This window comes from Pleurodeles waltl, chromosome 3_1, assembly GCF_031143425.1.
Source record: "Pleurodeles waltl isolate 20211129_DDA chromosome 3_1, aPleWal1.hap1.20221129, whole genome shotgun sequence".
In the NCBI taxonomy this organism is placed as follows: domain Eukaryota; kingdom Metazoa; phylum Chordata; class Amphibia; order Caudata; family Salamandridae; genus Pleurodeles; species Pleurodeles waltl.
The window spans coordinates 555,944,818-555,968,916 of NC_090440.1; the positions used below are offsets into that span (position 1 = coordinate 555,944,818).

Below are 24,099 nucleotides of genomic sequence, written 5' to 3' on the forward strand. Positions count from 1 at the left end.
GCACATTGCTACAAACTCCGCAGGGCACGTTCTCCACACCCAGGGTTCCTCCAAAGCTTTTGTAATTCAGTACCCTGGTAGTGAAGCTTTCTGCTGGAGGCAGGAGACTGGGCAATACCAAAGTCCTGGGTATTGTTTCGCCCATCTCACTAGGCGAGCCCTTAATATCCAAGCAGACAATGAAGAGTGATTATTGCAGAGATTCTATCAGTCAGGATTTGCCGGAGAAAAGAGCCATCCTCCAAAACACATCAAAGTATACCATATACTCGTAAGAAGGGATACAATGTATCATCAAGATGATTATTTTATTGACAAGAATACAACAGAAAAAGATCTAACAAAAATTACAAGTTTCTCACCCTATTGAATCTTGCACTAAGTGAAATTCTCTCTCTTCCTAAAGACTAAAGTGTCGTCAATCCCAATACAAGAAAAATGCCAGGGGAAGGGCCATGTGCTCCTTTGCAAAGCAGAAGATTCCTTCTTAGGTACTTCGAGGTACAGATAACTCAATTATTCTGCCTGCAGGAAGACCCAAACCAACAAACCAATAATCGTTGCAATCACAGCGCGCTTTGTTTTTGATCCACATCATACATGAACAGAGCTGAGATTTGGGCGAGGGCGGTATGACGACTTGTATTTACAGACATGTAGTAGATAAAAGTTTGAAACCTTACACAGTAATGGCCTACTCAGCTACGAAAACGTCCTTTAGCATCAACAAGCCAATGGGACGTGGCATCCATATTATCGTGTTTTAACTTTTGAATATGGTTTTGTAATCCTCTGATGTGTTTATTAGTTTCATTTAATTTGTTTACACTACAACGTCATTTGAAATATTTTGTTTCCATTTTAGAAAAAGTTTGCATAGCTTGTATCTTGATCTACAAAAATTTGTTGAACTAAGTCATACCAGATCTTATGAGCCTACAGAGGAGCAGCATGAAAATAATGCTGGCAAGGTCAGTGGCGAAATAGGTAAGAGGGCCTGGTGTTAAAAGGGGACCTTCAATGATAACCGTCTTTTATCACTAAATTTCCATGTTCAACACAAGAACCACAGCACTGGGGCTAGTTTTAGTGGCAATAATGGTTAAGAACAGGCTGTGTGAAAGGCACTTTGAGAAAAGTATTTTGAGCTCCCAGGACACAGAGGGCTCTCTAAACAAGTCAAACCAACTTGACACTGAGAAAGGAGATGCAATGGGATCAAGTGCAGACCACTGCGACGGTGGAAGGCATCCACAATGCAGTGTTCAGCTGGGCCCCTATAAATGTTTAACTTAATCCTAAATCTGTAAAGGCAGTACCCAGTTCATACACAGTTGTAGATTACGTGTTGTTGGTGGACACATTTTTGGGTCCAGGGCACCCTGTGGGCAGAATGCTTGACCAGCTGGTCACCAGACAAAGGCCATCGACACTAACATCTTTAAAAAAAAACATAGGGCGGAGTTCAACCCATAGGTGGATACTCAATGTTTCTCTAAGTACATTCTGTGAGGCTGCCAGATGGGCACACGAAGTATGGATACTTGATGATTATGTCACAGCTCGATTCCCTTTAAGGACTAGTTAGAAAGACATTTAAGAGAGGCAATACCAAGACAGCTCGAAGTAAACAACAGAAGATTGAAATAGAAGCACAGACTAAACAACGTATTTTTGGGGGATGAGTGGATATCAACTGTTTGGTAGGAAAAGTGATCAGAAGGCAAGGGACCAAACCATCAGATCAGCATCAGCTCTCCAATTCAGAACAAAGCTGCAGACACACTTCAACTAGCACAACACCTGACCCAGCAATTTATCCTCGATATGCCCAGTTGTTCTCGAGGTAGGTACACACTCTTCAAATACCAATATATGCAAATAGAGGTTTGCATGGGATGAGGAGCGTGCTGTGAATCCTTCCACTTAGAAATGGAGACTCCCCTGACCATAACAAAATTATTTGGTAAACTTGCTCATCTTGCCACTGAAGATCTGTCTTGTACATCTGTTGGGAAAACAAAATCTGAGATCTTTCTCCCATTACTCTGCAATGGTTTTAAGAGGAGTCCTGACTGAAATCGCAGATGAAGCATCTACACCTATCTACACTAATTCAAAACCTTTTCGGTGAATTTTCTTGTGCAACCTATCCTAACAAGTATGAACAATTGTTGTGTAGATGATCTAGCACCAAGCCGCCAATGGCCATAGCAACCGGGTTACAAAAGAAGCTTAATATAAACATAAACATAATGTGTTGTTGGCATTTGCCAACCTTCTCTTTAGAAGTAAATAGGAAACTCCCTTTCAAGGGTTTCCATGTCTTTCTGCATCTGAAGGATGCAGCCTAAGAAAGCAGTATTTGAGTACATCATGATGAAATTGTTTTCCCAAGGCATCAATAACTTTAAATATTTTCAGGAGAAAACAATGCCCAATAACTTTTCATATGAAGGGACACCAACAATATCCATGCTCATAAGCACCACTGTGTTTTATGTTTATTTTCCATCTTGTTGGCAACCACACGGAGAAAATAAACAATCAAGAAGTGACTTCTCAGAGGCTGAGAAAATCCCAGTTGTCTCCTTGGGATATTGGAAACTGAATCTACTCAAGAACACACTTAGGGAGCAAATGTGAGACATCTCAGACAAAATCCACTGCTACACAAGTAGCATCCTTGGTGTACTGGTGGGAGATATCCACAGGAGTTGAATTCACAGAAAACAGGCAGTAGACAAAGTGATTAGGGGGTTGGGGAGAAGAAAAGAGTGGGGATTTGTTTTTTTTATCATGCAACTTCCAAAACGAGAGGCTATTTTTCTTTAAAGAGTTGATATACCATTCAAGCAGCTACCAAGATTGTTGGCGGAGATCAAAGATTTGTCCATCACCACTTCAAACAAGCCCCAGCTGAATCCAAATGGCATTGCTGGGTTTCAGTACTATGAGGAATCTTAAGATTCGGAAGCACTTAAGATGAAACCAAGCACTGGATCATACAGCCTGTACATGCGGAATCCCACTGTAGGCCCCTCAGACTCCCTGTGGAAACACTTGGTTAGGAAGCATGTCCATCTCACTTGCCGATAGACCCTCGAAGCCCCTCTGCCCCAAGCTGACCATGTTCTCTAGCTTGGTGTTAGGCCATGAAGATAACTCTAAGCCCACTTATGACAGCATCCACCAGAGCCTCCTTGACAGCAAGAGTCTAACCCAAACCAGTCACAAAGTAGGCAGAGCAAAAAATCTAAGTCTAGACAGTCTGAAGATGTCTCTGAACTTTTTGCTTCTGTACAAATCCTGTCCAAGAAACAACCTAAGGGGGACAATGTGCTAGTCATTCAATTTTTGACTTTTCAAGCTGAAAGTGATTAACCTAAGTGCACGAAATGGCGAGGCCCCACATACCTGCAAGTCAGTGCTTGCGATAACCATATTTGGAGAAAGGGGATATGAAGGATCAGCAGTTATTGGTAGCAACGAAAAGGCGAATGGAGTAGAAAAACACCTGGCCGTCAAAGAGAGAGAGAAATACTGAAGTGCAAGTAGGGCCTGCACATCTGTGCAATGATGGCCAATCATATTAAGCAGAAGGAAAGGACTGGAGCCTTGGGAGCGGGAAATAAATCCATGCTGCACAATGGTGCTCAAGTCCTCTCCCTTAGCAGGAGTGGTGCCCCATTAGCGTGGATGAAAGGAGGTGGTAGTAGGAGTATGGTAAATCAGCAAACAAAGGTTAAATACATTGGAAAAAAGCAAATAGGTTAATTCCAACTATAATACTGAACATATAGATTGAGTTTCTTTTTATTGTAGGGGATGTTCAGTGCTTAATTAGAGCCGGTGGGGCCTACTATTTCTAGGGACTGGTACTTATTTTTCCTTTTCAGACTTCACCCGAGGGTAAGAGGGGAAAAAAAAAAAAAAAAAAAAACACGTGAAAACACAAAGGAAGAGAAAGACAGAAAAAGACATCACAAGGGAGTGTCGGGTACGCGATTAAAGAGGCGTAATGTGGATTCTGGACTACACAGCATTTTATTCGGTGCGCCGATATTTAATAGCTGCAGGCTTCTGAGCAGAGTTTAGGCTACCCGCACTCGTTCCTTTACAAATCAAGCACTGGTTGTTGCCCTTGTGATGGGCCCTGTAAAAGATTATATTTCTACGACCACAGTTAAAAACGTCTAATACCCTGGGAGTATCTGTAAAACTGGCAACTTGCCAGGTATGCACTCAAACTAAAATCCTTTGATATGTTGTTTGCAACTACCTATATCCAAATGCAAATTGATCTATGGATGACTTCAGTGTTTTTTTTTATATAAAAACTGTATACAGTCACTGCAGCTCATCTCTGCTCTGCAATGAACCTAACTAACCTACCAAAAAACGGAGGGAGTGGGGTTTAAGCTACTCTCCTGTCCCTTTTAGCTAAAAGAAAGGGATAATAAGCAAATTTTCTACTTACAACTTGGTTACAAACTTCCAGTTACACCCTGAAGCGGACCAGACCGAAGTGTTTCCTAAGCGACCTTAAAATAAGGGTGAAGCACAATTTAAAGAAAGCCCAAAGGTCCTGCTAGGCTAACATTTGGACAGTCTCGCTATATGAAGGGCAGACACACAACTTAAATGTAAATATAGGGGTACTGAAGTGGAGCAGAAAAGGGTAAACTCAAGAATCTTTTCATTCGGAAGTATTGAACCTGGACAGGTTAGTTCCCCTTCGCAGACTCCAGTATTTCAACCTATATACCTCTGGGATTATAAGGGTTGGTATTCACCACCTGCTTTAGCATTCCAGTGTTTGCCTGTCTTTTACTGCTTTTTTAATTTACAGCATGCTATCCTCGGGGGGTGGAATATTCTAATAGCCCTTCTGCCTGGTGCTACACCTGTTAAACACCCTTACCCTCGGGCTATAGTCTGCACCCTAATCAGTGGCTGAAAGAGAGTGTGTGTGTGTGTGTGTGTGTGTGTGTGTGTGTGTGTGTGTGTGTGTGTGTGTGTGTGTGTGTGTGTGTGTGTGTGTGTGTGTGTGTGTGTGTGTGTGTGTGTGTGTGTGTGTGTGTGTGTGTGTGTGTGTGTGTGTGTGTGTGTGTGTGTGTGTGTGTGTGTGTGTGTGTGTGTGTGTGTGTGTGTGTGTGTGTGTGTGTGTGTGTGTGTGTGTGTGTGTGTGTGTGTGTGTGTGTGTGTGTGTGTGTGTGTGTGTGTGTCACCAGGGGTCGTAGCTGAGACCCCCAGCTTGCCCATTGCGACCCCGTGCACTGCCTCTGCGACTCCTGGCCTCAGAGCTGGCAAAATCAGTACCAGGAACTGAGGGGCAGCTCCTCCTTAAGGACGTTGCTTGAGGCTCCACTTCCTTGTTTTCAATAAGGTTTTCTGATTACACCATAGAGAATAGTATATTATCCACTATTAGTGTAAAAAAAAAAAAATGGAGCACAGTTAGCTGGAATATGACCCTCCTTGGTAGCTGGGGTAAGTAAAAACACTTATATGTGTGCTGTGTCCATGCTTGCAGGAGAGAGTAAGCTTACGTAAAAGAGTGTGTGTTTGAGTGAATGTTTGTTTGTGAAAGCAAGCGTGTGAGTAAAAGTAAAAATGAAATGGCGTGTGACGACACTTCTGCTACCCCTGGCTTTTGGGTGAATTGACGTCCATGAATAAATGCCAAAACTATCATGCTCTACATTGACTTTTCCTGCAGCCCTATTGCTTATATTCCTAAAACTTCAAACCAGTTCTGTAAGATCCTGGTTAAGTTTCTGCGTTGTATCCTGAAAATGTCTCAATGCACAATACAGCATACACTAGTTTATGTCCAAAGCATGAGAAAGAAAAATCCCTTGACTTATAGCCAGTGTACTTGTAACGATACAAGACGGGCACCGGCACACAAGACGGGCACACTGGGCAAAAAGGATGGTAAGGACACTTCTAGGTGCTATGAATATTCTGTATGAAAAGGAGAGCCTTGAAGACCGTGAGAGCACTACTGTTCTGTGTCCGGACGGACGAAGCATGCACGGTGTAACGAGTTAGCTGCAACAAACGTCAAACTGCATTATTGAGATGCCCAAAACATCACAATAACCTTACCAAGTGGGTGCGGTTTGAAAATGACTAAACTTTCAAAGTAATACTTGTGAAACCCTCTCCTGGCCTTGATCTGCAGACCCAGGGTCCCTTTAAACATCCAGAGGCAATACCAGTGCACAGGCTCATTACCGCACATCCACAGTGAATAAACACGCGGGACTATGCAGATGGGATCTCCAGAACTGTGGCGCCCCAGCCCCCCCACAATGGAAACTGAGCATGAAAAAAACGAGCCCAGCCAGCCACAGCTTTGCCTCCCAGGCTGGGACACATTGCAAACACAGAGGATAAACAAAGAACTGCAAAGCTGAGGCCCCAGCCACAAAGATTTACACAATCCATTCCCAGAAAGCTCCAAGAAAGCTCCACCCCCGGAGACAGATTTACATGCGTGGTTCATTAGCAATTTTATTTAATAAACTTGGCACTAATTTCTCAGACTTTGCAGGAATACTACATTTCCGCTGGTCCGTTCTCACTGTAGTCTTTAACGTTCAAAATGCAGACACAGGGAGGCAAGAGTCAGGTTGTCTGGGAGGCATAATACACAACCATGTAACAGCCCAGTGCCGCAGAGGCCAGTCCGAGCTCGGGCGGCTGAGAACAGGGAGCAGCGCTCAAATCTGCCATCGCTCTGGAGGGTTAGGGTGGCATTCGATCTGCTGGAAGCAAGAGCATCCCCGGTATTCTCAAATGCCCTTCGGGTTGGCCATCCGAGCTCGGCGCAGCCTGTGCTTCAATGAAATGGCGGGCATTATAGGGTACCGAGATGGTGAGAGGTAGATTGGGAAAGCCACGTACCCCGATGACTGCATTTAGTTCCGTCATTGTGACTTGTCTGGCTCGCTCCACTGCCTGTGCCACCTGCTGTTGGTGCTAGAAGAAGAGAGCGGTATGAGTGCAAGGGATTAACAAAGAAACGACTACTTCATCCATTAAAGTTAGTTCGCCCAACCGCATCCCACACACCTACTGCCCATTTGTGCATCGACAGGTATCCACACATCACCACAACTGCATAACAATGGCAGTCATCCTGACAGCTGCTGCGCCCTCATTCAGCACATCAAAATCCACCCCTTGAGATCAACTCCAGACAAAGATAATTAAGGATTAGACCTTCTAAAACCTCACATCTACCCTTTTAACACGGGGGTGAGGGCCCGTCACTGCTCAACATCTGAACCAATATTCAAAATAAGACCAGTTCAATTTGAAAGATCACTTGCACCAATGCCAAGAGACTCCTCATACCTAGTATACATGACCAATATCTTCACAGACATTATTATAAAGGTATGAACATAACCATCATCGCATACAAAGGACAAGGTGAAACCAAACACGTGTACACAACCATCTGGCCCATCATGCATGACAACCTTGTAACTATCGCCGTGCAGACAGCCAAGTAACAACTACCATCTTCCGACATTCAATACAACCAACAAATGGCCAACATGGTCGCATATGCACATAGCAGATCCTGGACCACCAACCTCCGAGGGAATGGTAAAGTCAGCCTCAATAACAACATACTGTCACATCGCAAAGTGCTGTGAACACACACGTGGGCCCCAGACAAAGTTATGAACGTAGACAGATAAGTCAGCATTTCATTTTGGATGCTGGTATAGTATTTTAGCTGTATGTGGCTCTCGATCGGGTCCAATTCCTTTTCACCGAGAGGAGGCCCAAAGAAGCAGTGCTTACTAAAGTACTTCCCCTTACAGTTACACAAAAAAACAGAAAATCTACAAGTGCAGCTTGCTCACCTCTTGGGACAGGAATGGCATGATCTGTGCCAGAATGGTGTTCATCCTTTTAGCAATTTCGGTCTGGAAAAGAAAAACAAAACAACAGGTTAGGGTCGAAGGGTGTGGAGTCTGTCAGACTCCATTCTGTGGGTTAGAAACTCATCCTTTAACTTGTCTCAGATTGTTGGGGCCAAGAGAGGGGTAATAAAGCAATCCAATTCCCAAGAAAATTCAACAAATATTATGAAGGGGGGAGGGGAAAAGGAAGAGGGCTTTAACAACCAGGTGCCTGCTTAATCAAAAACCTCAAAGTCAGAATGAGAAAAAAAATGATCATCCAGAGCCAAAACGTTCCTCACCAACAGTGTCAACACAGAATACGGTCTTTCATAATCTTGGCCTTCTCCTCCTCCCGGTCTTCTAAAATTGCACCAGACTGTATTTTCATTGCAGTGGGGAGGATGATTCTTGGGGACAGGTGTGGTGCGAGGGGGATGCTTGTCTAATACTAAAGGGACATTCACAATTACACAGCAGCCTTCGTTTTGAATTATGTTGCAACATCTTTCTGTTTCCTTCAATTTTTTCTTATTCTATTCGGTGCTGCCCACCCGCAAGTTTGTGATTTCTCTTCACCAGAGTAATTTACCAGTAAAAGGATTATCAGATTGCTAGACGTACTGCTTTGTGATGGAACAGATATACAAGCGTTGCTGGCAGATGTCACTATTTATGTATATGTTGGTTGGCTTTTGTCCACTATCTGGCTAGAATTGCTAGCATTACTGAAGGGCTGAGTTTGAAAACTACATAAATACAAACTCAGTTTTTAGGTCAAACTTAGGAAGAGCAAAGCGCTATCTCTCGACATGTTGTAATCTACATCTGTGGACTTGCAACATGCCCATCACTTTCATTCATTTCTTGGCCTGCCTTTCAAAATTCCCTTGATTTCATAGGTAAATGCCTTACGTTTGTCCCGCCCTGGACACTTACCCTGTTACATGGAATATTGCAAGATGGGCCATATACCTTACTGGGTGCACTACTTTTTTCTTTTGCCTCTGCTTCAGGTTGTTTCTTCTTCTTCCTTTCCTTGTTTTGGGCATGTTGTTGTTTTGTGGTGAATCAGCGCTTTACATGAGGACGTGAAGTTGCATATAGCGAAACCTCATACTTTTTTCTTTTCTTTCTCCAGCCAGCATATTACTCTCGTCTCCCCTCCCTCATAACCTGAATGCACAGTGTAAAACTTTTATCAAAATGAGCATTGCGCTTCATTTTTCAGCACGGCGCCCGAAAGTCATTGGGGATGTGTTGAATTCAAGATTACGGAATGCGGTACCTTATGTGGCCAAAAGAGGTCCAAAAGGACACCTAGTGACAGCCTGCGGTCTGCACCCTTTCCATGTTGCTGTTTTTTTTTCCCGCCAGCATATTAGAAGTGTAAAAGCATTAACGTAACCATGTTGTTCCTGCTTACATTTAATTTGCATTCTCCATGAATGTTGCTTTTTCCAGGATGTTGTTACTTAATTTTTTCATCAGCCAGCATATTACTCGTCTCCAACCCCCCCACCCAACCTATTTCACATTGTCTGGTTCTTCAGCGCCACAAGGTCATACAAATGGCAATAGCGCTATGCAACATCACTTCACTGCATACAAATAAAACACAAGTAAAATAAAAAAAGCCATTTTCTAAACCAAGAGCTGTAACTTTCACAAATATGAGACCAATTGCATTGCAAATTGGTGATTCAACATGTTGTTGAGGTATAGTTTGGCTGCCAACCTCCCACTATTGACAGTTTTGTGGTGAGTGGTTGGCAGTGGGGTTTTGCATGGAACTCAAAAGGTAGGTGGATGAAAGTCGAAGTATCCGGTGTGGGGGGGGGGGGGTGGGGGGGGGGGGGGGGTCGGAGACAGTAAGTTTATGCTGGCAGGTGATGAGCAGTAGAAAGTTAAGAGGGTAGACAAAACACTGACAAGTAGTGGGCAACAAGAGCATGTGAGGGCTAAATGCCAGACCTCCATGCCAGCTGGGGGGCAGTGGAAGCCTACACCAGAGCATGTGTAGACAGAGCTCATTTGAAACATCAAGAGGGGTGAGAAAAAGCTCAGTAGCTAGTGATGCACCCTGGGAACCGACCTACATGCCAGGTAGCAGAATGATCTATCAAAGTTAATCAGGTTTCAAATTCTGGAGATTGCACAATGTACTTCTTGCCACATTTTAAAACTCTTCACAGGGTTCTCTGGAAAGGATTCAGCAGACAAACCCAAGAAAAGCAACACAACACCTTGTGCAACATAAAGGAACTGTGCTGAGACACAAAAGCCAACATACAATGAGGTATCCGGGCACAGGGATGTGACTCGCTTAACTCTACATGCAGAAGTTCCATGGATCAGATGCAGTTCCCAAATAACCCAGTGCGAAGTGTGGGTGGTTGCCGATTATTTGGACACAGAGTATTCAGCTCTAAAAGCAGAAGCTGAATCTCAACCCTCTGCGCCTCGCTGACAGTAAGCTATCGCTTCAGGGCGAGAGAGACAAAGTCCTCAGCCGTGCCTGTCCTCACTCCAATCTACGAGTAGCACAGCCACTTGCAGTTATCAAACACTGCTACAAGTGCCAACCAATGCCATTAAGTGTGCCACTATCATCGGTGGTGAAGGCAAGAGACCATTTCTAGAAGCTGGAGAAGTAGACAAAACATTACTGAGCAACACATTTAGCCAGGGAAATAGTTACACCAAGAACCAGGGGAATAACAGAATATTAAACAAAGCTCAGTCAAAGTAAAAAGAACAGGTCATTTGGTGAAGTAACTCTTGCACTCCTAGACTTTTCATCCCTTGAGCCAGACTTGAGGTATGTTCAAATAATAGGTCACTCGCACCTTTAAGGATGTGAATTAGGAGTTAGAGGCAGGAGGTGTGAGCGAAAGACTATGAAAAGGGAGAGCAGATGAGAGAGGCAGGGGAGTGAGAAAGGAGGGGAAGAGAAAAGAGCAGACCATAAGTTGAGTACAAGAGCAACAGAAAACTGCAAAGACATGCAGAAACGTTAAGAACAAAACAAAGAAGGAACAAACAAAAAAAAAGTCAGCATACAAAAGACGAGGGAGGCACTGGAGAGTGCATGTAAGAGACTGAAAATAGATAGAAGGAAACAGCCAAGGAAAAGAGAAAGAGGGGAAAAAAAAAAAACAACAAAAAAAAAAGCGAACGACTCAAGGGGAGCCTTGTTATCCAGAAATACTTTTTTCAATGACATTGTACTGTGGCACTTTTTATAAGCACCAAAAGCAAATGACTTGACAATAGCGAAGCGCTTCTTGCTGCAAGAGCCTTAACTTGGAGGCCATCTGTTAGATGCTGCACACCTTAACTTGTCCCATGAATCAAGGTTTGGAGGCAAACTTCCTCCAACAACTGTGTCGGTCAGCAGGTACATCGGAGACGATGAAATGACTTGCTAATCTTATCTTAATTGACAAATAGTTCTAAGACCAACTTCCTCCTTCCCTCCATGGACCAAACACAAGGCGTTGCAGGGCTTGGAGACGCAGCATAACAGACTTCACATTAAACGAGCTGTCTCGACAGATGTGCAACAGACCATACTTAAGCCCCTGAGAAGGATTATAAAACATTATATCAAAACCCTGCTCAATTGAAAATAAAACCTCTTACTAACCACAGAAACATATCTCCTTTAAAGAGTAATTGTCCTGAAATTATGTTTGACTTTCTTGTCGCCTACTTACTACAAAGTACTCGAATGTTTCCAAGATCCTACGTTTTGTTTAGATACTGTGCTTTATCTACTTTGTGATATAATTGCAATTTGGCTGTCTTTGCGTGCAACGTGACTGCCTGCTGTGGTTGAATGGAACTTATTTTCCCAATGACCGCTTTTAACAGAAGGACATAAGTGGTCCAAGTATACAGCAGGATTTGTATGTGAACTTCAGCAAAAGAACTTGCAGCCCAAACAGATAACACATGCAACTGCTGGCATCCATACTTTTTACAGCGGAACAAGTAGTCCTTGAACAAATCCGTATGTGCCAACTCTTAGTCCATTTTCTATTTCTGCTCTTTGATACAAGAACTTGTTAACTTTTCCCTACCAAAATCAGGACTCAATGAAAAGCTTGTGACCTGGCAGAGAAACCAAGCAGAGTAGACATCTTGACTACTCCATGCCTGGGATGGTAGATGTTGCTAAAGCAATCTCTGTAGTGTTTAAGGACATTTCGAAGATTTACTCCCAAAATGGTACCAGTCATTGAGATTCCCCTTCCCATCTACTAGTCTACTTCCACAATTCAAACCTCAGCTGTAACCAATGTAGAAAGTGGGAAACCACAACGCAGAACAACAAGGTGCATTGTGTATTGGCATAACTGATTGCCGGGGGTGAACTGCAGACAAACAAGTATAAAAACACACACACTTCTTCCACTTACTTTCAATTAAAACAAAAATTCCAAGAAGGCTGTGTGCAATGGAAGGACAGAAGCTGTTCAAAAGGCCAACCCAAATGAGCATGGTCTAGTTTATTTCCAGGCCTTGTTAAACCACACAAGGAGTCCTCATGAGGAGGATTGGGGTGGCATATTTAAAGCAATTCGTATTGATACATACATAGTGGAGGCAACTGAAATGGTCTTCCTATGAATATTGCACAGATAAGGCAAGGGGGAACAAGGATTAAGGGACATTAACCCTTTAGGGGACCCTCGATGGAACTATTTTGTATACAGTGCAATTATGACAAAGAACCGATTAGGACAGTGCGATTCTTGAATTTAAAATAGTCCCCTGTTTATTGCAATGGAATCATGTCCAAGGAGGTGAAATAATACACCAAACAGCCAATAGCACAAGATGAGAGCTGTATACTCCTCTGAACTGATTCAGAATGTGTTTACCGCTGTCTAAAAGCAATGGCTTGAGGTGGCGGACATCAGCAATCCAGTGGTTGAAGGGGTGGACCGATGGCCCCTTTTTGCATATTGTAAACAAATGTCACATGTACAGATACACCACCAATCCAGACCTAAACATGGCATGATGGCAGAAGAGCACATGTATTTTAGTAGTGGTTTGTGTTAGTAGGGTTCTGATGTGCCTAGTGGAATCTAGTGCTGTTTAACAACTAAACAATAGGGGACCAATACACTGAGTGCACTCAAAATGTGTATGCACAAAATCCACACAAACCCTCACTAGTAAAATAGATTAGGGATGTTAAGACACAATCTATAGAGAGTTCCAACCCGAAAGTCAATGGTCTGAGTCCTACTGAAATGGATGAGGCATCCAAACTAAATTTATTTAAGGAGAGGAAAAGAGACAGAAAGAGGTAGCCAGAGTAGCATTCACCCTGCACAATTTCTGATGGGCAAGACAGCGATAGAGGAGGAACACTCTGCCTTTGATGGTGGGGACTCAATATGGTACATATTAAGAGGAGGGATATTGTGTCAGAGTGGGGATGGTCTGCCTCCAGATTATAACTGCTATTGTAGTTACATCACCACAAATACACTAAAAATTTCTTTAGGTCTGTTTTTTTTTTTTTTTTTAACTAAGGTCTTACCTCTACTGCTTTATTTACTCTTGAACTACTAGGAACAGGAGAACCACACAGACACAAAAGCAGGACAGCAGCAGGATCATTTCAGGAGGGTCGGCAAAATAAGGAAAGAAAATCTCATAGCGTGGGAAGGATGTGGTGTATACAATTTGAAGAAGGGAAGGAAGGCAGGTAATTTTAGAGGGCAGAGAGGACATTTCAACGAAAGCAACCTTTCCATAAGTGAACACAGGATAATATGCTGTGGGAACTTAGGGACATATACCGCTCAGAAGGAACACAGCACACAGAAAGCTTGGTAAAGTGCACTCGTGCTGTGCTTCCCTGGGGAAAACAAAACAAAAAAAGGAGGGGGAGGAGCCCAGGGTCTACGAGCACCTGGGATGCAGGTGGGGAGATCGGAGCGGACTGCTAGGGCCATGGTGCTCGAGCCGGAACCCAGGGCCCTAGATTGGGGCCAGCTAAAAAGAGCGTGCCATCCTGCACTACCCATTAGGAACACAACAGCAAACTAAGACTGGAGATCTGGAGGATGTCTTGCCCCAGCAGCCATTACACAAGGTGAGCGGCCTTGGCTGGGCACGCGAGCCGCATAAGACATCTGAGGTGCAGGCGGAGATAGGCCAACAAGGTTGAGCGGAACACTCTCCAAACAAGCAGATAGCTCAGCCAGCGCCAGTTCACACCCATGGAGGAGCAGTGGAAGCAGTGCCCGAGGTGCTGCCTGCAGAATTATCCCCAGGACTGTTGGGGGACATTTGACTCACCAGTAAGGACCCGCCCACTCAAGGGCCGACTGGCCCTGTATTCTGAACCAGAGCTGGACTGGGGGTGGTTGGAGAACAGGAATACCCGAGGCCTTACTTGTGCCCCTCACCCTTCCCTCCAAAGGTAGAGTCCCCCACACTAGACATCAGAATCAGGCTGCTGAGGTGGCATCTGGCACCTCCTGTACTGCTTCAAATGAGAAGCAAAGTGAGCATCAATACACACAATTAATTCCCTCACTATGAGGCAGACACATATTCGGAGGTCACATGTAGGGGACGTTAAAGAGTGTCACTTAAACTAATGGCCCAAGGACTTCATGTTTGCTCAGGAGGATTGACATTCACTTAGTGCCTGGTGGGGTGGGGGGAGAATCATAAAAGAGCCCGGCAAAACTCCTCAAACAACATCCTGTTAACTGCAGTGCCGAGGGGCTACTGGCAGGACAGATTGGAGCTGTTTGGCAGGAACTCCACTCACTATGGAAGGTTCTTGGTGATTAACTGAACTTTCAGTTGCTGCACCAACCTGTGTACTGTTAGACCCTATCCACTGACACCAGGAGCTGGAAATTGTGGATACTGCGAAGGTGAGCTGGTAAGTCCCGTAGTACGTAGCCTGGAGGTCTTTGGCCTAGGGGAAGCCCTGGAAGTACACTCATGGGGAAAACTAAACAGACTGCTCCCCTCCAGGGGAATACTATGGAACAATACACCACCATGACTCACCTTCTGCAGTAACAGGCGAGGCAGGCTGGACAGCCAAAGAAACCAGAGCAGAACATGGCTGTTGAGGACCTATTGTGCACTGAGCTGCTTGTGGCTATATATAGGGATCCAGGGTGGCACCAGCAGGTAAAATAGAGACTGTGGCCGTAGAGGTCAGCCTGCTCCGGGCTGACCTCCATAAAGTACTGGACAAGTCCAGGTGACAGGGCACCATAGCCGAGCTGCAGTCTGAAATAGTAACCCTGAGAAAGCATCTAGCAGAGGTCACCTTAACCCCTTCGCTGCCAGGCCTTTTCCCCCTCCTGTGCCAGGCCTTTTTTTGCCTATTTGGGGCAGTTCGCGCTTAGGCCCTCATAACTTTTTGTCCACATAAGCTAACCAAGCCAAATTTGCGTCCTTTTTTTCCAACATCCTAGGGATTCTAGAGGTACCCAGACTTTGTGGGTTCCCTTGAAGGAGGCCAAGAAATTGGGCAAAATACAGTGAAAATTTCGTTTTTTTCAAAAAAATTGGAAAAAGTGGCTGCAGAAGAAGGCTTGTGGATTTCCCCCTGAAAATGGCATCAACAAAGGGTTTGCAGTGCTAAACTCAGCAGCTTCCTAGCTTTCAGGAACAGGCAGACTTGAATCAGAAAACCCAATTTTTCAACACAATTTTGGCATTTTACTGGGGCATACCCCATTTTTGCAATTTTTTGTGCTTTCAGCCTCCTTCCAGTCAGTGACAGGAATGGGCATGAAACCAATGCTGGATCCCAGAAACCTAACCATTTCTGAAAAGTAGACAAAATTCTGAAATCAGCAAGGGGTCATTTGTGTAGATCCTACAAGGGTTTCCTACAGAAAATAACAGCTGAAAAAGAAAAATATTGAAATTGAGGTGAAAAAAACATCAGTTTTTCTCTACGTTTTACTCTGTAACTTTTCCCTGCAATGTCAGATTATGGAAAGCAATATACTGTTACGTCTGCTGGACTCCTCTGGTTGCGGGGATATATAGGGCTTGTAGGTTCATCAAGAACCCGAGGAACCCAGAGCCAATAACTGAGCTGTAAAAAATTGCTATCAAGAAAACCTTTGCATTTCCAAAAAGGGCACAAGATAAGGTGCTGAGGAGCAGTGGTTATTTGCACATCTCTGAATTCCGGGGTGACCATACAAGCATGTGAATGATAGGGAATTTCTCAAATAGATGTCTTTTTTACACACTCTCCTATATTTGGAAGGAAAAAATGTAGAGAAAGACAAGGGGCAATAGCACTTGTTTTGCTAATCTATGTTCCCCAAAGTCTCCCGATAAAAATGATACCTCACTTGTGTGGGTAGGCCTAGCGCCCGCGACAGGAAACGCCCCAAAGCGCAACGTGGACACATCCTAAAGTTTGGGAGAAAACAGAGCTGTTTTTTGCGAAGTGCCTACCTGTAGATTTTGGCCTCTAGCTCAGCCAGCACCTAGGGAAACCTACCAAACCTGTGCATTTCTGAAAACTAGAGACCTAGGGGAATCCAAGGAGGGGTGACTTGCGGGGCTCGGACCATGTTCTGTTACCCAGAATCCTTTGCAAACCTCAAAATTTGGCTAAAAAAAACACATGTTCCTCACATTTCTGTGGCAGAAAGTTCTGGAATCTGAGAGGAGCTACAAATTTCCTTCCACCCAGCGTTCCCCCAAGTCTCCCGATAAAAATGATACCTCACTTGCGTGGGTAGGCCTAGCGCCGGCGACAGGAAACACCCCAAAGCGCAACGTGGACACATCCTAAATTTTGGGAAAAAACAGAGGTGTTATTTGCGAAGTGCCTACCCGTAGATTTTGGCCTCTAGCTCAGCCGGCACCTAGGGAAACCTACCAAACCTGTGCATTTCTGAAAACTAGAGACCTAGGGGAATCCAAGGATGGGTGACTTGCGGGGCTCGGACCAGGTTCTGTTACCCAGAATCCTTTTCAAACCTCAAAATTTGGCTAAAAAAACACATGTCCCTCACATTTCTGTGGCAGAAAGTTCTGGAATCTGAGAGGAGCTACAAATTTCCTTCCACCCAGCGTTCCCCCAAGTCTCCTGATAAAAATGATACCTCACTTGCGTGGGTAGGCCTAGCGCCCGCAACAGGAAACGCCCCAAAACGCAACGTGGACACATCCCATTTTTTGAAAGAAAACAGTGCCTACCTGTGGATTTTGGCCTGTAGCTCACCCGGCACCTAGGGAAACCTACCAAACCTGTGCATTTCTGAAAACTAGAGACTTAGGGGAATCCAAGATGGGGTCACTTGCGGGGCTCGGACCAGGTTCTGTTACCCAGAATCCTTTGCAAACCTCAAAATGTGGCTAAAAAAACACATGTTCCTCACATTTCTGTGGCAGAAAGTTCTGGAATCTGAGAGGAGCCACAAATTTCCTTCCACCCAGCGTTCCCCTAAGTCTCTCAATAAAAATGGTACCTCACTTCTGTGGGTAGGCCTAGCGCCCAAAACACAACGTGGACAGAACATATTTTTTCACAGAAAACAGAGGTGTTTTTTGCAAAGTGCCTACCTGTGGAGTTTGGCCTCTAGCTCAGCCGGCCCCGGGAGGGGGGAGGCAGAAATGCCCTAAAATAAATTTGCCCCCCCCAGCCCCCACACCCCCCCGGGAGCGACCCTTGCCTAAGGGGTCGCTCCCCCTGCGTGACATTGGCGCCAAAAAACAAATCCCAGGTGCCTAGTGGTTTCTGCCCCCTTGGGGGCAGATTGACCTAAAATCGGCCAATCTGCCCCCAAGGGGGGCAGAAATGGCCTAAATACAATTTGCCCCCCAGGGGAGCGACCCTTGCCTGATGGGTCGCTCCCCATCTCGAAAAAAACAAACAAACAAAAAAAAAACAACACAACAAAAAAAAAATCCCTGGTGCCTAGAGGGTTCTGCCCCCCCCTGGAGGCAGTTCGGCCTAATAATAGGCCGATCTGCCCCCAGGGGGGGGCAGAAATGGCCTAAAATAAATTTGCCCCCCCCAGCCCCCACCCCCCCCCGGGAGCGACCCTTGCCTAAGGGGTCGCTCCCCCTGCGTGACATTGGCGCCAAAAAACAAATCCCCGGTGCCTAGTGGTTTCTGCCCCCTTGGGGGCAGATTGACCTAAAATCGGCCAATCTGCCCCCAAGGGGGGCAGAAATGGCCTAAATACAATTTGCCCCCCAGGGGAGCGACCCTTGCCTGATGGGTCGCTCCCCATCTCGAAAAAAAAAAAAAAAAAAAAAAAAAAAAAAAACACACAACAAAAAAATTTGCCCTGGTGCCCTGAGGGTTCTGCCCCCCCCTGGGGGCAGTTCGGCCTAATAATAGGCCGATCTGCCCCCAGGGGGGGCAGAAATGGCCTAAAAAAAATGTGTCCCCCCCTGGCCCCCACCCCCCCCCGGGAGCGACCCTTGCCTACGGGGTCGCTCCCCCTGCGTGACATTGGCGCCAAAAAACAAATCCCCGGTGCCTAGTGGTTTCTGCCCCCTTGGGGGCAGATTGACCTAAAATCGGCTAATCTGCCCCCAGGGGGGCAGAAATGGCCTAAATACAATTTGCCCCCCAGCGGAGCGACCCTTGCCTGATGGGTCGCTCCTCATCTCTAAAAAAACGAACAAACAAACAAAAAAAAAATTGCCCTGGCGCCTAGAGGTTTCTGCCCCCCCCCGCCCCGGGGGCAGATCAGCCTAATATTAGGCCGATCTGCCCCCGGGGGGGCAGAAATGGCCTAAAATAAATTTGCCCCCCCCAACCCCCACCCCACCCGGGAGCGACCCTTGCCTACGGGGTCGCTCCCCCTGCGTGACATTGGCGCCACAAAACAAATCCCCGGTGCCTAGTGGTTTCTGCCCCCTTGGGGGCAGATTGACCTAAAATCGGCCAATCTGCCCCCAGAGGGGCAGAAATGGTCTAAATACAATTTGACCCCCAGGGGAGCGACCCTTGCCTGATGGGTCGCTCCCCATCTCTAAAAAAAGAAACAACAACAAAAAAAAAAAAAAAAAAAAAAAAAATTGCCCTGGCGCCTAGAGGTTTCTGCCCCCCCTGGGGGGCAGAAATGGCCTAAAATAAATTGCCCTCCCCCCAGGGAGCGACCCTTGCCTAAGGGGTCGCTCCCTTTGCGTGAAATTCACGCAAAGAAAAAATTCCCTGGTGTCTAGTGGTTTCTACCCCCCTTGGGGGCAGATTGGCCTCATCAAAATAGGCCAATCTGCCCCCAAGGGGGGCAGAAATGGCCAAAATATAATTTTCCCCCAAGGGGAGCGACCCTTGCCTAAGGGGGGGCAGAAAAGGCCTTCTCAAAAAAATGCCCCCCCTGGGAGCGACCCTTGCCCAAGGGGTCGCTCCCTTTTGTGTGTTTCAATAAAAATAAAAAAAATCCCTGGTGTCTAGTGGGGTTTCAAAAGCCGGATTGCAAGCAATCCGGCTTTTGAAACCCTCGGAGGGACTTCAAAGGGAAGGAAATACTTTTCCTTCCCTTTGAAGCCCCTCCGTGCCTCCCAAGTGATTGAAAAAGAAATGCTTTTGCATTTCTTTTTCAATCGCACTAGGGAGGCCCCTGTGACAAATCAGCGCTCGCGCGCTGACGTCACAGGGGGTGGGGTGGGGGGGGGGGGGGGGGATCAGGGGTGGAAGGGGAAGGTCTTCCCCTTCCATCCCGACTTGGGGGGGGAAGGGGGGTGCACGGGGGCGCGCCCCCAACTTCCACTGTGCCGAGGACGAGATGATCTTGTCCAAGGCACAGGGGAACTGTAGCCTTGGACGAGATCATCTCGTCCAAGGAACAGAAGGGGTTAAGGAATGGAACATTGGAGGCACGAGTTGAAGACGCTAAGGCAGAGGTCTTCAAACTGGGGGGCAGGCCCCCCTAGGGGGGCCTCAACTGATCCCAGGGGGGGGCCCCAAGACTCTGGACAAAATAAACATTATACAGATAACAGGCCTTTGTTTTAAGCAGAAGCATGTTATTGCAGTTTTAAAAAGGTAACAGTACTTAACTGCAATGTTTAAATAGGTTTAGGCATATTTAAACATTGGCATGTTTATAAAATAATTTTGAAAAATTCTGAGGGGGGGCGGCATAAAAAAGTTTGGAGACCTCTGCGCTAAGTGCAGGTCCCACTGTAATAACATCAGACTTGTTGGGTTCCCGGAAAGAGCGGAGGGCACAGCCACAGAAGCATTTGTGGAGAGAATAAGGGATGTACTCCAACCCACAGGAGTACCACTTACGATTGAGAGGGCCCACAGTGCTCTAGTGCACCCTTGCATGCCTTAATACCACGAATCCTCAATTACAGGGATCGGGTCAGTGTACTCCAGGCAGCCCGAGAAACGAACAATGCCCAATTTGAAAAACACAAAATTTCTGTCTTCCCGGACTATACTAATAAAGTGCAGGGATTCAGAAGGGGATTCCTAGAGGTAAAAGCCAAGTTGCGCTCAATGGGAGTGCAATCGATGCTGCTATATTCTGCGTGCTTGAAGGTCATCCCAGGAGGGGTAAATCCCACTTCTTTGATACCCCGGAGGAAGTGTGGCGTTGACTTGAAATATGAGACAAAGTACCCCAGCATGGATCAGACAGGAGCGGGGGGGGGGGGGCATCTGGCGGCCTGAGCTCTGCCAGGAGAACACCTGAACAGTAGGCCACAATTTGGGCTGGGGGGGAAGCTCCCCCAGAGAAGAGGATGGCACTATGGTTGTGGTGTCCCCTGCCCCCGAGATGAGAGATGACAAACAGACTGAGGGTCTGGGGTTGGGTAGAACATCAGGAGATGCTATGCCCAGAGTTATGTGGACGATATGCATTGAATGTTCAATATGCACCTCTCCAAATACTACCTTGATTTCTGCATGCTCGAGGGGGGATTCATTTAGAAGCGGTACTTGGGGAAGAGGTTGGGACGAAAAGGCATGCGCACTAAGTAACACTTATCATTTTCAACACTGATGGTAAGATGCTCAACAAGAATGTACTTATCCTTTTCATACTTACTGATGCAGCATAATATCCCTTATAGGGTGGGGGGGAAGCTGCCTCCACATTTGTGGTAGGGATTAGTTGGGATTATGGTTTAGGCTGTGTGTTGCAACCGTTAAGACTATTATGAATCTACAGTATGGATTGTTGAGGTTATGCTGTCAATCCTGGGTAGAAGTGTTAAAGGATATGTGTTGTTCAGAGTCACCGCCTACGGGGTGGGGGTTATGTTATTACTGCAGTGCGTTAAATATGTCCACAAATTGTTATCGTTGTTGAAGCAAATATACTGGGATGATGGGTCAGAGGGGACTAATGACTGGGACCCATAGGGAGGAGACCAGGTACAATATGGCTGATTGTGATCATATTATGACTTGGAATGTATGAGGCCTGAGACAATATACTAAAAGATAGAGGGTCCACCCAAACCTGAAGTGTCAAGGTGCACAGATAGCATGCCTCCAATAAATTGATCTCATGGAGGAAGAGGCACGTAAACTGGGTAAAAAATGGAGGGGACAACTGTTCACAGCTACTTACTCCATGTATGCTACAGGAGTAGTCATCTGGATTGCTCCCAGGGTCCCATTCAAACATACATACTGTGAGGAGGATGTAGAGGGACGTTAACGTTTGCTGGAATTTTTTTGGGCTGGATGCAAGAACTACTGGAGGATAGTGTGGGGCACCCAATAATATGGGCTGGCGGCTATAATTGTATTTTGGATGGCGAGGGAGATAGTTATCCCCCCAAACAAGTGACTAAACCCCTGATAACAAGGTCACTTGCCAGGGTCATGCATAATTTGGGGTTCGATGGTGGATGGCGGACTCTGCATCCAGAGGGTAGGGAATACACATGTCACTCCATTACTCACAACACTTATAGCCGACTGGAGATACCCATCGGACCATGCCCCGGTGGTGATACGCATAAGATGGGTGGATGGCCCGCATCGTGAACATCATTGGCGCATGCCCCCAGATTTCCTGACAGATGCGGCATGCCAGGGGGAGCTGGCAACCTCCCTTGCAGATCACTTAGAGATTAACTGGGCATTGCCACTACCAAGTCATTGACTTGGGGGACCCTCAAGGCAGTAATGAGGGGAGCTTATCTGGGGGGAGGGGTAAAGAAAGGACCGGGAGAAACACCCAGAGATACAGCGTTCTGATGTGACTATCCCGGAAGCTTGAGTGGGGGGAACTCAGGCTCCGAAGGGAGATACTCTGGGACATATTAGATAAATGCACCCTATGTACCTATCGTCAGCGTCTCCTTCTCTGTGGAGACGCTGACGCTAAGTCCTGTAGGATGCTAGCCTGAATATTACACCGTGAGCAGGAAATGTCACCTTTCCTTCATATTTGCACACCTGCGGGCGCCTTGGTAACTGCTCGGGCAGTCATACTAGATGCTTTCGTGCAACACTTTAAAATGGTGTATCCGGGCTAGGGACGTGGGTCCTGTGGGGGAGATAGAAAGTTACTTGAACAGAATGGGTGTGTCCGTGCTTGCACCAGATCTTGACTAGGAACCAGAGAGGGAAATCACAGTGGAGGAACTGGGTGAGACTATTGAAGCGCTCAATAGATCTAAAGCTCCCTGGGGCGGACAGGTTCACAGTAGAACTTTATCATGTCTATTCCACAACCTTAAAAGAGAAATTGGTTAAGGTCTTCCGAGAGGTGGGGAAAAAAATATGGTATGTTACCACCTTCTAAGACGGAGGGCATAGTGTTTGTCTCATGCCGAAACCGGAAGGGGACCTGGCAGATACCTCATCATACAGACCCACAACTATGCTCAATTCAGACGTGAAAATTATTTGTAAAATACGGTCAACATGCTTAGAGGGAGTCATCCAAAGGCTGAAGATTTGTTAGAGAGGGGAGGGAGAGGGGGGGGGGGGAGAGGGGGAGGGTTAAGAAGGTTGGCCCTCCCAGGTATACGCTATTATTATTATTATGCGGACACATTACAGCATGCAGCAAAATGGCTGGCGACCTCAGACAACGGGGAGAAGAAATTAGACAATGGCATGATCATGGAGGACACACTGGCATAGATACTAATGAAAGGAGGGCGCTCTGAATATCCAGTCCCATTTCTGGTGAAAAACAGCAGCGATTTGAAAAGCAGTAGTTACTAAAGTATTGCAAAGAGCACCCTTCAAGAGGGAACTCACACTGTGGGATTTAGCACCATTCCGCGTGACAGGCAATGATATGACCATGGAGCAATGGAGAGCGGGAGGCTGCAACCCGGGTGAGGGGGGGGTGGGGATTTCTACCCAGGAGAGGTTTTTTTTCACCTTTCAGGAAGCACAGGAAATGTTTGGTGTGGGACCGGGCCGGGACACTTTCTCCACTATGCCAAACTAGAGAATACTGCCAAGGACACCTGGGTCTCATTCCCTATGCCACCACAGCCTTCAAAAGTACTGGGTGGATTGATCCAAAGTGAGTGCTTCAGGGGGGAGTGGGGTGGTGGTGGTAGACACACCTTATCACTCTGTTCTATAATGCGATCCGAGGGGATACAGAAGATCGGCCATTTGCAGCCTGTAAGGTCTTGAATGAAAATTTAGGGGAACCTATAGTGGATGTAGACTGGACCCAGACTTGTGGATTGGTGAGGTGAGTATCCTGTAACCACAGATGTAAACTGCTACACTTTAATTTCTAGCATCACACCTATGTGACACCAGGCAGCTGATTAAGATGGATCCCAAGAGAGATGCTGGTTGCGTGAGAGGTGCGGAAAGCGGGGTCTCATTTATTCATCTGGCATGGGCATGCGCCGACATTCAGAGACTTTGGTGGGAGATGGTGCCCATCGTAAAAAGCCAATGGGAGTGGAGGTTCCCCATCCACTGTTAGCCTGCTGGGAGTCCAGCTTGCCCTTCTGCTAGCAAAGTGGAGAGTAGCCAGTGGGTGGATGAGTGTGAGGATACTGCAACTGAGCTCATGGTTATGGTATGTCCGTGAATGGGGAGCAGCGGAGGAAGCCCATATGTGCCTCACCCACAAGGATGAAAAAGCTGAGGCAGAGATTATGACATGGGGCCTGGTTCCTAATAACTTTACTGTTGATGATGGCTCCTCCAGAGGGTTAGACACAGAACAGTAGAGGCCTC

At 46.2% G+C, this 24,099-nt stretch overlaps 1 protein-coding gene across 7 annotated transcripts in view; it reads right to left on the reverse strand.

Annotated features, from left to right (window-relative positions):
* The window catches only part of TLE3 (TLE family member 3, transcriptional corepressor), a 103,353-nt gene that overhangs the window by 53,020 nt on the left and 26,234 nt on the right, over positions 1 to 24,099 (reverse strand). For all 7 annotated transcript variants that reach the window (XM_069222945.1, XM_069222943.1, XM_069222942.1 and 4 more), the window contains exons 5-6: positions 7,890 to 7,952; positions 6,916 to 6,990 (exon numbers count right to left, since the gene is read on the reverse strand). In XM_069222945.1, coding sequence (XP_069079046.1) covers positions 6,916 to 6,990; positions 7,890 to 7,952 — 138 coding nt within the window. The remainder of the gene's footprint in view (positions 1 to 6,915; positions 6,991 to 7,889; positions 7,953 to 24,099) is intronic.